The sequence below is a fragment of the Ambystoma mexicanum genome, chromosome 6p (assembly GCF_040938575.1).
Source record: "Ambystoma mexicanum isolate Mex_15411 chromosome 6p, UKY_AmexF1_1, whole genome shotgun sequence".
NCBI lineage: Eukaryota > Metazoa > Chordata > Amphibia > Caudata > Ambystomatidae > Ambystoma > Ambystoma mexicanum.
Window position 1 is genome coordinate 231,447,319 of NC_090935.1, and position 13,066 is coordinate 231,460,384.

Genomic DNA, 13,066 nt, shown 5'->3' on the forward strand with positions numbered 1-13,066 from the left:
CTCCTGTGATGTCATCAGAGGTCAAGGGTTGTGTGATGTCACTTCCGCTACCCCAGGCATTTTGGTGAAATGACATCCCTGGTCATCCCTGGTCATGCGTGCAAAAGTACAAGTTAACTTCAGACTGTCGGCAGAGTACAAGTTAACTTCAGACTGTCGGCAGCAGCGGGCTTAAACAAGAACTTCTGCTGCTTGCTCATGCGTGCCCCGCGCCTGTGCATTTGGAACGTGCCTAGGTCCGGGAACTGCACGTGCCCCTGCGCAGTGCACTGCTGCCCAGCCTCAGCTTCCAGAACGAAGCCAGACAGCGACGCTTGCTCCTGCTGAGAGTGACTCACTGACAGCGTGTGTTAATATCGAGGGAGACAGAGTGAGACTCTGACTGCGACTCGACCTCCTGAGACCTCAGCTACCGTACTTAAGGTAAGTCAAATGGCCCCCCTTTCCCAGGTGCAGTGCAGGCCGGAATAGGGAGGATTTATTAGGGGGAATGTGCCAACGTCATATTTATACAGTTTCTAAACACGTGCAGCACGAAGCAAACAGATCAGGGAATCCTGGCCTCTTAATGTTTCATCATGAATGAAAAACCTGAGGGTCGAACCCTCGTTTTATTTCATGATAACAGGAAAAGACAGGCTTCCCCCCATACCTCATGAAGGTTTCAAATTGCATGCAGGTGACCCAACAACACACAAGTACTAAATTGGGCTGTTCTGTGCATGCAATGTGCACTTTTAAACGATGAGCAAAATCCATACGTCCCTGATGTGTTGCATGCACTGTTCATGTTTCGCATAGCCCCATTACAGAACATGAATGATAAATTAACACCCAAGACCCCTGTGTTGCGCAACGTGCTCACGAGTGCATCGCAAACCTACGCAACTTCAGAAAAAAAGCCCACAGCTAAGAGGGATTCAATATTTACCGAGGTTTACCCGCTGGTGGAACTCTTTGTAGGTCGCCACAGGCAAACTGGTTTGTGGTGTCATACCTGGCGCACATACACCGGAAGGCTATTCTGGGAAGGTCTCCATTGTTTGGAAAATTAAGCTATTTGTTTTTGTTGAAGCTCATAATGGGGTGCATTGTGCAGTGTGGTCTTCCTGAAAATGAGGGCATTCGTGAGGACCACAAAAGTGGGTGTGAAATGCAAGTTGCCTCAGCCTGTACTCAGAGCAAAGGGATGTGCTCACACGTCTGTGGATTCATTTGAAGCAGTTGAACCCAACTATGGTACTGTAGTGGCTGTGGCTGAGGGTAGGGGTGCGTCGCAGGGAGCGGTTGGACCGGGTCCTGGGGGGAGCTTGTTTAGGCTCTGCAGAGCTTCAATTCAGATTAAGGAACCATAAATGTAGTGTGAGGTCAGAGCACCACCACCGCCATGCCACCTTCACCTTGTGGGAATTAAAAAGCCATGATAGGGAGATGACCGTTTGGAAATCGTGTCGACTACAAAGAATAGTCTGTATTACATAAATGCAGAAATGAGAAATTACTTAGATCTGCACTGCAGGCTAATGTGTAAATACTACAAAGACCTGACCACACAACTCAACACCCCAAAAATAAGTGCAGGCCAGTAACTTACATTGTGCTACTTACCTGGTGACAGTGACCCGAGACAGCACTGTATGGCCTTGTTAGCGGGCCTCTTTCCCCCATGGACCTGCGTGCCAGTGCACATTCATGTCCATGCTACGTTGCAGTTTCCTTTCCCTTGTGTTGTGTGTTTGCCTCCCAGAGCTCCCAGGTGTCCCTATGGTATATGCAGTATTAATGCTGTTGCTGTGAGAAGAAGCATGTTGCCATCTTCCCTTCCATTCCCTTAGCACATCCAGAACATTTCACTAGCTTATAGTGGCTTATAATCCCCATTACCCACTTGCCCCCTCAAACCCCTGCTGGGTCCATATCTGGACTTCATCACCACAGAGCGATGAGTGTATGTATACTGACCCTGCATACAGTGCAGGTGAGGCAAACATGTGGTCTCAGACCAGTGCTGTGCATGCTGGTATTGGGGGGGAAGCATCCGGCAAGCAGCATTATAGTGTAAACAATAAATACAAGCATGTGTGCACAGCACTGGTTGGGCCTTGCCTCAACAGTGACCTGGAGAAGACCCCAAAATGAGGTACAACAAAGGAGCATGACTAATAGTTGTAGAAAAGCGCCCAAGGATATTGAGGGTGCTCTGAAGACTGAGGAGAAAGTGGTGAGTAAGTGTACAGATGAGAGTTGTGGGGTTCTGTCCATGGGGGAATGGGAAGTGAGGGACTGGGGTGCAGTAGAGTGGGGGAATGCAAAGTGAAAAAGGGTTGAAAGGGTGCAGATGACAGAAAAAGAGAGGAGCAAGGGAGGGGAGAGATGGGTACAAGAACGGATTGCAGATGAAAGATGGGTATGGTTTGCAGCAGCGGGACCAGTGTGTGCAGTGGATAAAGGGGTTCAGGAAAGACCAGAACACAGGGAGAGTGGTGTAGGGCAGAAATGGCACAGGATGTGCTTCAGGTTTAGATAAAGCCATTGACTTAGGGATGTTTGCACGACATGGCACTGGCTTCTCATTTCATCTCTAAAACTCAGGACATCCCGTCGCCTCTCTCCTCCTCTCCCCTTCCTCCCTCTACTCCCTGCTCTTCCTCTGACATTTCCTCTGCCACCTCTCCCCATCCTTCTCTGCCTTTCCCTTGTTCTCCCCCAGATGAGTTTCCTAGACAGGTCCGATCTATGAAAGTCTCATCAAAACAGGTTCATCCCTGTTCCCCCAAAGCCATCAAGGACCACATTGACTCCCTGGCCCCTGCCCTGGCCGACTTCTGCAAACACTCCTTCACCAGTGGAGTCTTCCCTTCAACCCTGAAGCACTCCCTTGTGCACCCTCTCCTTAAGAAACCCTCTGCCGACCCGTCTTGCCCAGCTAACTATCGCCCAATCTCCATCACTCCTTTCTTGGGCAAACTCTTGGAAAAGCTGGCCCTCTCCCAGCTCAATCTTCACACTGAATGTGTTGGTCGTCTCCATGATCATCAGTCTGGCTTCAGAGGTGCCAGAAGCACAGAAACTGCTCTCCTGAACATCCGTGAAGACCTGCTCTCCAACCTTGATTCCAACACCCCCTGTGTCCTCATCTTACTTGATCTCTCCTCTGCCTTTGACACAGTCAACCATGCCATCCTGCTCAACCGTCTCCGTGATAACCTGGGGATCACCGTTCAGGCCCTGGCATGGCTGACTTCTTTCCTCTCTGATCGACCCTCCCAGGTTCAACTTGGGTCCTTCCTCTCCTCTATCTCTATCTCTACATGTGGTGTTCCCCAGGGGTCTAACCTCTCTCCCTGGCTGTTCAACCAATACCTGGCACTTCTTGCCCACCGCATTGCCGCGCTCTGCCCCAACTTCCAGTGCTATGCGGATGACACTCAGCTCACTTTCAGGCTACCCTCAGCCACCTCTTCTCCCTCTCTCATCTCTGACTGGCTGCCCGCCATGCAGGAGTGCTGTGCCGCCAATGATCTCTGCCTTAATGCCAGTAAGACTGAGATTCGCCTCATCGGCACACCCGGTCCCTCCTTTCCTGTCACTCTCTGGCCGGCCGCTCTTGGCCCTCTTCCTGCTCCCACCTGTGAGGCCAAAAACCTCGGCGTCATCTTCGACTCCACACTCTCCTTCTCTCCTCACATCTCTGATGTCTCTAAGAAGTCTCACTACCAGCTGCACCTCCTTAGAGGCATTCTTCCATTTCTCTCCTTCCCCCAGAAGCTTACTTTCTCCAGCGCTCTGGTTCTCTCTAGACTGGACTGTTGCAACAGCCTCTTTCTGAATCTGCCTGCTACTCTCCGCCCTCTGCAACTCATCCAGAACAGGACTGTGAGATTTGTCCTTGGCCTCAAGCCCAGGGATCGTATCTCTCCAGGACTGAATATCTCTGCATTGACTCCCAGTTGCTGTGAGGATTAGGTTCACAACCTTCTGCATTGCCCATAAGGCCTTCTGGGGCCTCAATACCTTCAACTCTCTCTTCCTAAATATCTTCCTTCTCAAGCTCTTCGCTCATCCGCCTCCAACTACCTCAGGAGCAGACGCTCCTCCAAGCAACGAGTTGATGGTAGATCTCTTTCTTCGGCTGGGGCCTCCCTCTGGAACAGCCTCCCTGCCTCCCTGAAACTTGAGGAGAATCATCTCCAATTACGGAAGAACCTCAAAACCTTTCTCTTTGCTTCTGCTTTTTCTCCTCCTCTCCCCTGCTGACTTCCTGGCTGATACTGAAACTGCACTGGTTACCTGGCCACCCTCTGATCTTGGACCCTGGTCCCCTCCCCTGCCAGTCGCACTCCTACAATGCCTTCCTGGCAACCCCCGCACTTGGGGACTATTTTCTGTATCTCTACAGTACCACTACCAGCACTTGACACCTGTTGTCTTCACTTACCCTTGCATTTGCCACCTGCTGGCCTTACTTTCACTTTGTTTATTTATCTTATTATCCCATGTACTGCACTGTCCCCCCAACCCCCGCACTTTCCTCCTTCCCCATCCCATGCACTTGCGCGATCTGAATGACACCTGGCCTAGTAGGATTGTTGTCTGTCTTCCTCTGTATCCGTTCCCTTGCCTCGTCGCGCCTTGAAATACTTGTGTATAGGCATGTTATAAATGCCATATCATATCATACTACAAAGCCCTGTGTAGTTAATAACTTAAATGGAGATGGGAACATACTACTGGTGTAATACAAATGACTTATCCAGCCACTCTTTTAGCACTTTGCATTTCCTTCACTGAAGTCCTGCTAAAAACCAGCAATGGCAAGTGTTTGTTTGTGTATACGTATTGGGCATTTGCCAGGCACTGCCATTAAATGTCCAGGTACTTGAACCATTTTGTAGCTGCTACCATCAGAGGGTACCTAATACCAATATGGCGGTGCCTGACAAGTGCCTTTTCCATGCCTACATTAAAAACCAAATGGTTGGCGTTGCCAACGCTTGTTTTAAAATAGGGATGCAACTGAATTTCTGGTACCCACCACAAGCTGAATAATGAGTTTTAGACAAGTTTGAATAGAGGCCACCATAAGCCATCTGGGTGACCCAGAAACAAATAAAGCAGAGCCTCGAGATTCACAACAGCACTTGTTCCGCTATCCATGTAAATCAATGAATACCCTGGAGCCGATGTATGATTGCAGCCTATACACTGCTGTAAGGGGCACACTCATGTTCCATCATTGAGGGTTCAAGTGGAATAGGATAGGATGGGTTGGCGAAACTCCATAAAGCATCTGCACTTAAAGCGCAGGTGAGAGTATCATAAAAGATCTCTCTAAAGGTCCATCGCTGGAAGACCTGGAGAAACACAAGAAGTGAAATGGATCATCACACCAACTGAGGTGGAAGAGAAAAACAAGGCCCGTGGGGGAATATTATTAAGACCAAAGTATTTCTATACATTTGGGTAAGCTCCTGTACAATATATTGCATATGTCAGTGACAGGGGAAAGATGTAAAGGAGTATCTGCGAGCAGGCAATTCCTGCCTCTGCCCGCTCAAGTCCCCAAGGTGTCCCCTGTCCCCCCCAGATTTTATGGGTCTCCTACGCCCATGATGGTAGATGATAACTTTTCATCCATAGTTACACATTGTTGGTATGCCCATATTGTGGGGAAGTTTGGGGTGCGTACAGGGTGAGTGTAACGTTGGTTTACAATATCAACAATGGAGTTAACATTGTAACTTATCACATCGAAAAATATTGTGCAATTAAACAAACATCTCGTTAAATATTGTTTCTGCAAACTTTGTAAGCTTTCCTTTCTTTTTTTTTTTTTAAATGAAACAGCATGAGTACATGCCTATACTTGTTGCTGAAAGATGCTGCGGTAAATAACGTTCCATGGAATGCTCTTGTTTATACCAGTGTAGTGTCATTACAAAAGAAAATTCATCACGTCTCTTCTCCCTCCTCCTCCACCTCACACATCCCTCGCCCTTACCGGGCACTCATTTGAAACTTTGCATGCAAATGCCTAAGGGGCCAAATGCGAAATAAAAATCCGGACTCTCTTGACTCGCATAACATTTGAAGCTTGTATTCAACAGTGCCTTTGATTTATTGGGGTGTATTGTGCAAATCAGTCCCTCAGGGGTGAACTGGATAGGCAGCAGAGCTGGGGGAGCGATTTGGGGGCCAGGGTGGCTGGTCGCCCATCTCCTGGGACCCTTACAGATTCAATGCGTCCCCATGTTGCCTCAAAGTAGTGATGCGTTAGTGACCACTGCCCTATGAGGATCTCTTTGCTCCTTTTGACCAATCTGGCACCAAGGGACTGGCGTCTCAACATGGTCTACATATTGTCCATTAGGCGCTTTTTTCAAAAGTTTGCTAACATTAAAATCCTCAATAAGCAACTTGAAATAAATCACACAAAAATAGGGTCCCTCATTCCTTCATTTGGTCAACTGAAGAATACACCTCACACAATGGCCAACATGGTGACGTTCACATACCACACAACTGAAAAGCACTACTGCCCATGAAAAAGACATTTCCAAAATGACAAGGCAATTACCAAACTGCACAAAATTCAGCAAGTTCTAATTAGGCTTTTCCAAAAAAGGCTAGGCAATATTCTGCATACGAGTCATACAGGTCAGGGAGGGTCCTAGGTTCCATTTCTATATAATCAAAGCATTACAATCATTAATGTTTTTTTAAATGGCATACCTTCAAAGTCATGTAGAGCACTGTCGTCTATAAGCAGCATGGGCCGGACCTTCTGCTGCTCCACCAGATTCCGGGCTGCCGTCAGAGATGTGAAGATCTCTTCTTCAGAGATCTCAAAGTCCAGCTTCCTCAGCCTTTCCAGAAGGCTTCTTTTGCACTCTTTGGTTGTATTTGTCACAAATCGTATGGCCAAAGGCGCGTTGCGCAATCTAGAAGTAGGAAAGGCTAAACGTCAATATTGCATGCAAGTGGCTCAAATTTCCACAGTCAATCTGAAATCTTGGGAATGTGCAGAATTTCTCGGATTGGTGAATAATGATACTGCATTTTTTGTAGCATTTCCACAAATGATTAACTCGCCAATTTTAAGATTCTGATATCTGGTCAAGTGCAGATAGATAATTGAATGTGATTGAATGTGTGCATTCTTGGTTCACTCTCCAAAGAGGTGCTTTACTTATATATATATATATATTATTTTCTTCTTGCTCCAAACGTTTTCCCTTTCCTACTTAGAATCCCATCCACCTCTCTGATCTCACTGCTATCTCTCTAAAATTCTTCCACCTTCTCACTCACTTACTCCAAACCCTCAATGCTTTGTGCAGATCATTTTCATTTGGTGTCCCGCTCCTATTGTCATTTGATAGGGCTGTTGGCCAACTGTATTGGCCAACTGTATTGTCCTTATCAAGACACTCTGTCCCTCAGTATCGTGTATCGTACCCAGATTTACAGTTTCACCTGACTACGTCTCTTCTCTAAATCTCATTTATTTTTAATCATCCAGATATGTCCATCCTTACTGTAAACCGATTATCTGTAACTACTTGTCAGTGTTTTGTCTTCCTTCTACGCCTGAGTACAGGGAGTATGCTTTCTTTAAGAGCGACATCGACAAACTTACTGGCTCTCTGATACAAGCACTTTCTGGAATAGGTCTCATGTCACTTCCCAAACTAGAGTACCCCAAGAACAGAACTTCACCATCCCAGCCTGTCTGATAGAGTCCCATTCAGGGAAAACCCATTGTAAGTTCAGGGAGTGTGGTCAAATGAATTTGCATGCAATTAGTCATCCATAGCCAGAGTTACATTCAGGTAGGGATTTTCCTATTTCTTTATGTGTATAGAGTTATGCCAGCTTAAGAAAACAACCACATCAATTCCCTTCCAATAGGACAAGATTTTATATTTGTATTGGTTGATATAGGATCCCTGCTGGGACACCCCGAGATTTCCCTTATTGTAAAACCTGCGCTGCCAAGAGGTAAATTCAGAATCTCATACCACGGAGAACTGCTTTAGGATAAAGCCGAAACACTGGCTCCTTCATGGCACACAGTGTGTGGAGTGTGCAATCCGCATGTTGGTCTTTTTTCTGTAATGTAGCACTTGGTATGCAGTTTTCATATTAGGAAAATATGTTACAATGAAGTGTTGAAATATACACTCATAATTGCTAACCAATAACTATTCGTTTTCTTAATACTCACTCTAGAATACATGAAGGATTCGTTAATTTGAAGGACTGAGTCTTAGGTTTGGAAGAAATGTACAATGGTGTTGGTGCAGGAGATAGGCACTAAAGATTTAGGGGGGGGCGCACCTTTTGAGAGCTTCCTGTGCTCCCGGAACGGCCAAATCTTCAATATGCAGCGTGCCACTTAGATCCACCAGCACAGCTTTCAATACCCGCCGAGCTGCCATCCTACATCCAATCACAAACACTCGGGTAAGAAATAGCAAACCAATGCACAACCGAACAACAGGATAAAATGTCACCCAAACGTATACATTTCAAAAACCAAGCTGCGCATTACAAAATCATTGCTGGCAGACTAACCTTTGTTTGTCTAAAAGTATGGTACAGACAAGGGGTTTCCGAGAGGGGGCTTCTGAGGTCAATGGAACAACTTTATTTATGTATTTGTTTGGCTTATAACAACTTTACAAATACATATAGATTCATACCACCAATCAATAACATAATTTATACATTTATCAAAATTCATTATAGTCATAGTTATCATACACTAAAATACTCTCTAAAATATTCACAAAAATATTCACTAATACACATTTTCTGCAACAAATTTCGTCGATGTCAATCTGTCATCTATAAAACAGACAGTGAAAATCTAAAAATATTTGAATCTTCCAAACACTCTGATATTTGTCTCCACAAACAATAAAGTACAATGTTCATCAACTCTATTTAAACAGTAATCCCAAAATTAATTTGTTTTGATTGACTCATATCGACCTACAAACCCCCCCAATATATACAAATGTAAATTGATCCAAGCTCTCTGCATTCGGTGAACACATGTTGAGCAGTTTACTGTTTATCTTTCAATGTACATATTCAGCGATTTGTATTGTCTTTTGCTATATTACTATAGGCTCCTTGTATTGATAATAAAGGTCATTGATTTATACGCAGCCGAAATAGCAAATCTCGAACCGCAGGGCTGGGTCTACGTAATAGATAGGTTTGTGTTTTCAAATAGACATGTGTAACACCTGCCACATATGGATACATATGTAACGAATACAAATGTACATAATTATTTACCCAATCCCAGCGTTCAGCCTTGTTCTTAAAAATATTCTTCATCCTTTCAAAATCTGTTTCCCTTTTAAAATCAGAAGTCCATTCAATACATACACAAAATGTGCCATTAAGCTGTGCAGAGCCATTAGTAAATTTGGACTCAAAGTCATAGGCATCTGCTAGGATATTAAGTATGGGGCATAATGGAACAACTGACTATATGGTCTTAAATGTGCACATTTCATTGAAACATTTCGGGTTGTCTGTTACACGTCGATTTTGATGGTGGCATGGATGTCCGAGCATGAAGCCTTTGAGAGGTGTTTAGCATCCACTGATTGGTATGTCCTCAAAGCGCTCAGGTGGTCTGGAATAACACTGCATTACAAAATAAAGTACAATGTTGCATAATAGCGGCAATTTTAATACAAAAGGTGTCAATCCAGATTGAACGTTAGAATTAAGATTACTTTACTAGGTGTCTGGTAGAGATGGCCGCAATATTGCCTATGTTCAAGTTATGTGGTTTGGCTGCGTGGCGAAAAATGTTGCTGATGCACATCTTTTCAAAACGTACCAAAAACAGCAACAGCTACATGTTGTCAGTGTTAAACAACCCCAGCAAGAAATGCCTTTGGCAATGGTGAACTGCAAGCAGTACTTGTAATCTGTAACCACAGCTTTGCCAGTTACGGCCACCAGACCAAGTTGTAACTTCCCATGTATTTAAGAAGCATAGTGTGGCAACATCTGCCATAGGAATGGTTCAAACACAAGACTGTTTGCTAGCCAAGACAAGGTTCACTCATTCCCCTTAATAAAATGGTGGCAATTTAGATTACTGCCTATTTCCCAGAAGATTGGAATAATTATAATAATTATTTTATAACGGCTTAATACCAGAGATTGGTTTCTAAGCGCGGGATCGGGATTCGAACCTGTGTTGTGCTGAGTTGTCCTCTTTCCAAGCCAAATGCGTTGCTCCTGAGCTATCACCCACACTCCCTAACCCTTTTATATAAACTGGAATATACAATCGTAAAAGGAATGGTCTAGAATTGGGCACTACCTCATCAGGAACTGCTGAAAGGCAACATTTTACATAACAAGAAGCACTCCTCGTCTATATGCGTTTCTTCTTCAATTCGCAAATGATTTACATTTTAAACATTTCCCTTTTTGTATGTGTCTGGCTGCACAAAGTACATTCGAATCCTTGCATGACTGCTCTGTGGTACCCTCCACTTGATGACTAGCTTTAATGGTTACTCCAGTCCCAATTTTGCTGAACTCAAAAGACACACTTGTCGTCTTTTTGGATCTAAAAGGTCTGGAGTAGAGACTGTGGTCCATACATCTCTCAAGTGTCATTTACTATCTGAAAACCACATTTGGAAAAGTTGACGACTAAGACCTGCTCTGTCAGTTACAATGATAAAGTTACTTTATGCAATACACATGGGCTCACCCTTCAAGATCCTGACTTCTGTAAGCCGGTTCAAACTTTGTTAATTGCACTGCTAGTACCACACTTATTCCTTGTGTTAACTTTAAAAAAGTTGCGGACAGTACACTTAATCGCAAATGAAAGATTAACAGGGTAATTCATAGAATTTCGCACAAAAGTGGCGCACGCGGCTGTCGCACAGTGTCCCCGTGCGATACACTGCGCCAGCCGTGTGCGATAAAATCCATTTCATCACACAGCGTATTCATGGATTTTAGCCTCCAAAACCAGCTGTGGCGCAGAGTGGCGCAGCGACCCTGCACCAGCGCCAGTTACGCCCCCAAGAACGCCCTCGCGCAAGGAAAAGCCATCAAAATCCCCAATTCATCGCAAATGTCTGCACTAACCCTGGACCAGTTCACAGGGCTGCCAAACAGCAAATGCCAAGCGGGGAACATGTATTTCAGGGGTTCGCGGGAAGTTTCACACGCGATTGTCCTGGGTACGTGTATATCAGGGGTGCGCGTGAAGTAACACACGCAATTCCATCAGGGCACGTGTATTTCAGGGGTGCGCAGGACGTTCCACACGCGATTGTCCTGGGTACGTGTGTTCCAGGGATGCATGGGAAGTTTCACACGCGAATTCAGCAGGGTACGTGTATTTCAGGGCTGCGCGGGAAGTTCCACACGCGTTTGTCCTGGGTACGTGTATTCCAGGGGTGCGTGGGAAGTATGACACGCAAATTCAGCAGGGTACGTGTATTTCAGGGGTGCGCAGGAAGTGCCACACGCGATTCCATCAGGGCACGTGTATTTCAGGAGTGCGCGTGAAGTTTCACACGTGAATTCAGCAGGGTACGTGTCTTTCAGGGGTGCGCGTGAAGTTTCACACGTGAATTCAGCAGGGTACGTGTCTTTCAGGGGTGCGCGGGAAGTTCCACACGCAATCGTCCTGGGTACGTGTATTCCAGGGGTGCGCGGGAAGTCTCACACGCAAATTCAGCAGGGTACGTGTATTTCAGGGGTGCGCAGGAAGTGTCACACGTGATTCCATCAGGGCACGTGTATTTCAGGGGTGCGCGTGAAGTTTCACACGCAAATTCAGCAGGGTACGTGTATTTCAGGGGTGCGCAGGAAGTGTCACACGTGATTCCATCAGGGCACGTGTATTTCAGGGGTGCGCGTGAAGTTTCACACGCAAATTCAGCAGGGTACGTGTCTTTCAGGGGTGCGCGGGAAGTTCCACACGCGATCGTCCTGTGTACGTGTATTACAGGGGTGCGCGGGAAGTATCCCACGCAACTCCCGCAGGGTACGTGTACTTCAGGGGTGCGCAGGGAGTACTACACGTGAATTGGTCGTGTGGGTCCTCCCAGGTGTTCCTTCTACAGCTTCCACGGCCCCTGCAGGCAGCCCACACCACAGGGGACTACCCTGTACCCCTGCTCATGTCCCGCAGGCAGCCCATCCACCATGGGCATGCCCCCCATCCCAGCTACATGTCACCTTGCACTACTGATCAACAACGCATGTCTCCCAGCACCCTCACCCCCCAGCAGTGCAGGGCACCCTCCACCAGGCCCCCACTCATGTCTCCCAGCACCCCCACCCCCCAGCATCCAGGGGCACCCTCCACCTGGCCCCCACTCATGTCCAACTCATGTCCCTCTGCACCCCCACCCCCCAGCATCCAGGGGCACCCTCCACCAGGCCCCCCACTCATGTCTCCCAGCACCCCCACCCCCCCGCAGTGCAGGGCACCCTCCACCATGCCCCCACTCATGTCTCCCAGCACCCACACCCCCCAGCATCCAGGGGCACCCTCCACCAGGCCCCCACTCATGTCTTCCAGCACCCCCACCCCCCGCAGTACAGGGCACCCTCCACCATGCCCCCACTCATGTCTCCCAGCACCCCCACCCCCCAGCACTGTGGGGCACCTGCCAGCAGGCCCCCACTCATGTCTCCCAGCACCCCCACCCACCAGCAGTGCAGGGCACCCTCCACCAGGCCCCCACTCATGTCCCCCTGCAGCCCCACCCCCCAGCATCCAGGGGCTCCCTCCACCATGCCCCCACTCATGTCTCCCAGCACCCCCACCCCCCAGCAGTGCAGGGCACCCTCCACCATGCCCCCACTCATGTCTCCCAGCACCCCCACCCCCCAGCATCCAGGGGCACCCTCCACCAGGCCCCCACTCATGTCTCCCAGCACCCCCACCCCCCAGCAGTGCAGGGAACCCTCCACCAGGCCCCAACTCATGTCTCCCAGCCAACACGTCATCAGAATCTAGATCCCTGGCCCTTATGGGCTGCCTCCACATGCCAAA

The 13,066-nt window shown here is 47.4% G+C and overlaps 1 protein-coding gene across 3 annotated transcripts in view; it reads right to left on the reverse strand.

The window, feature by feature from the left end:
* Positions 1 to 13,066, reverse strand: part of HDHD2 (haloacid dehalogenase like hydrolase domain containing 2) — a 274,118-nt gene that overhangs the window by 156,547 nt on the left and 104,505 nt on the right. For 2 of the 3 annotated variants that reach the window (XM_069626934.1, XM_069626933.1), the window contains exons 2-3: positions 8,341 to 8,442; positions 6,733 to 6,941 (exon numbers count right to left, since the gene is read on the reverse strand). In XM_069626934.1, coding sequence (XP_069483035.1) covers positions 6,733 to 6,941; positions 8,341 to 8,441 — 310 coding nt within the window. In that variant the 5' untranslated portion in view covers position 8,442. The remainder of the gene's footprint in view (positions 1 to 6,732; positions 6,942 to 8,340; positions 8,443 to 13,066) is intronic. The other variant, XM_069626935.1, reaches the window with a different exon arrangement.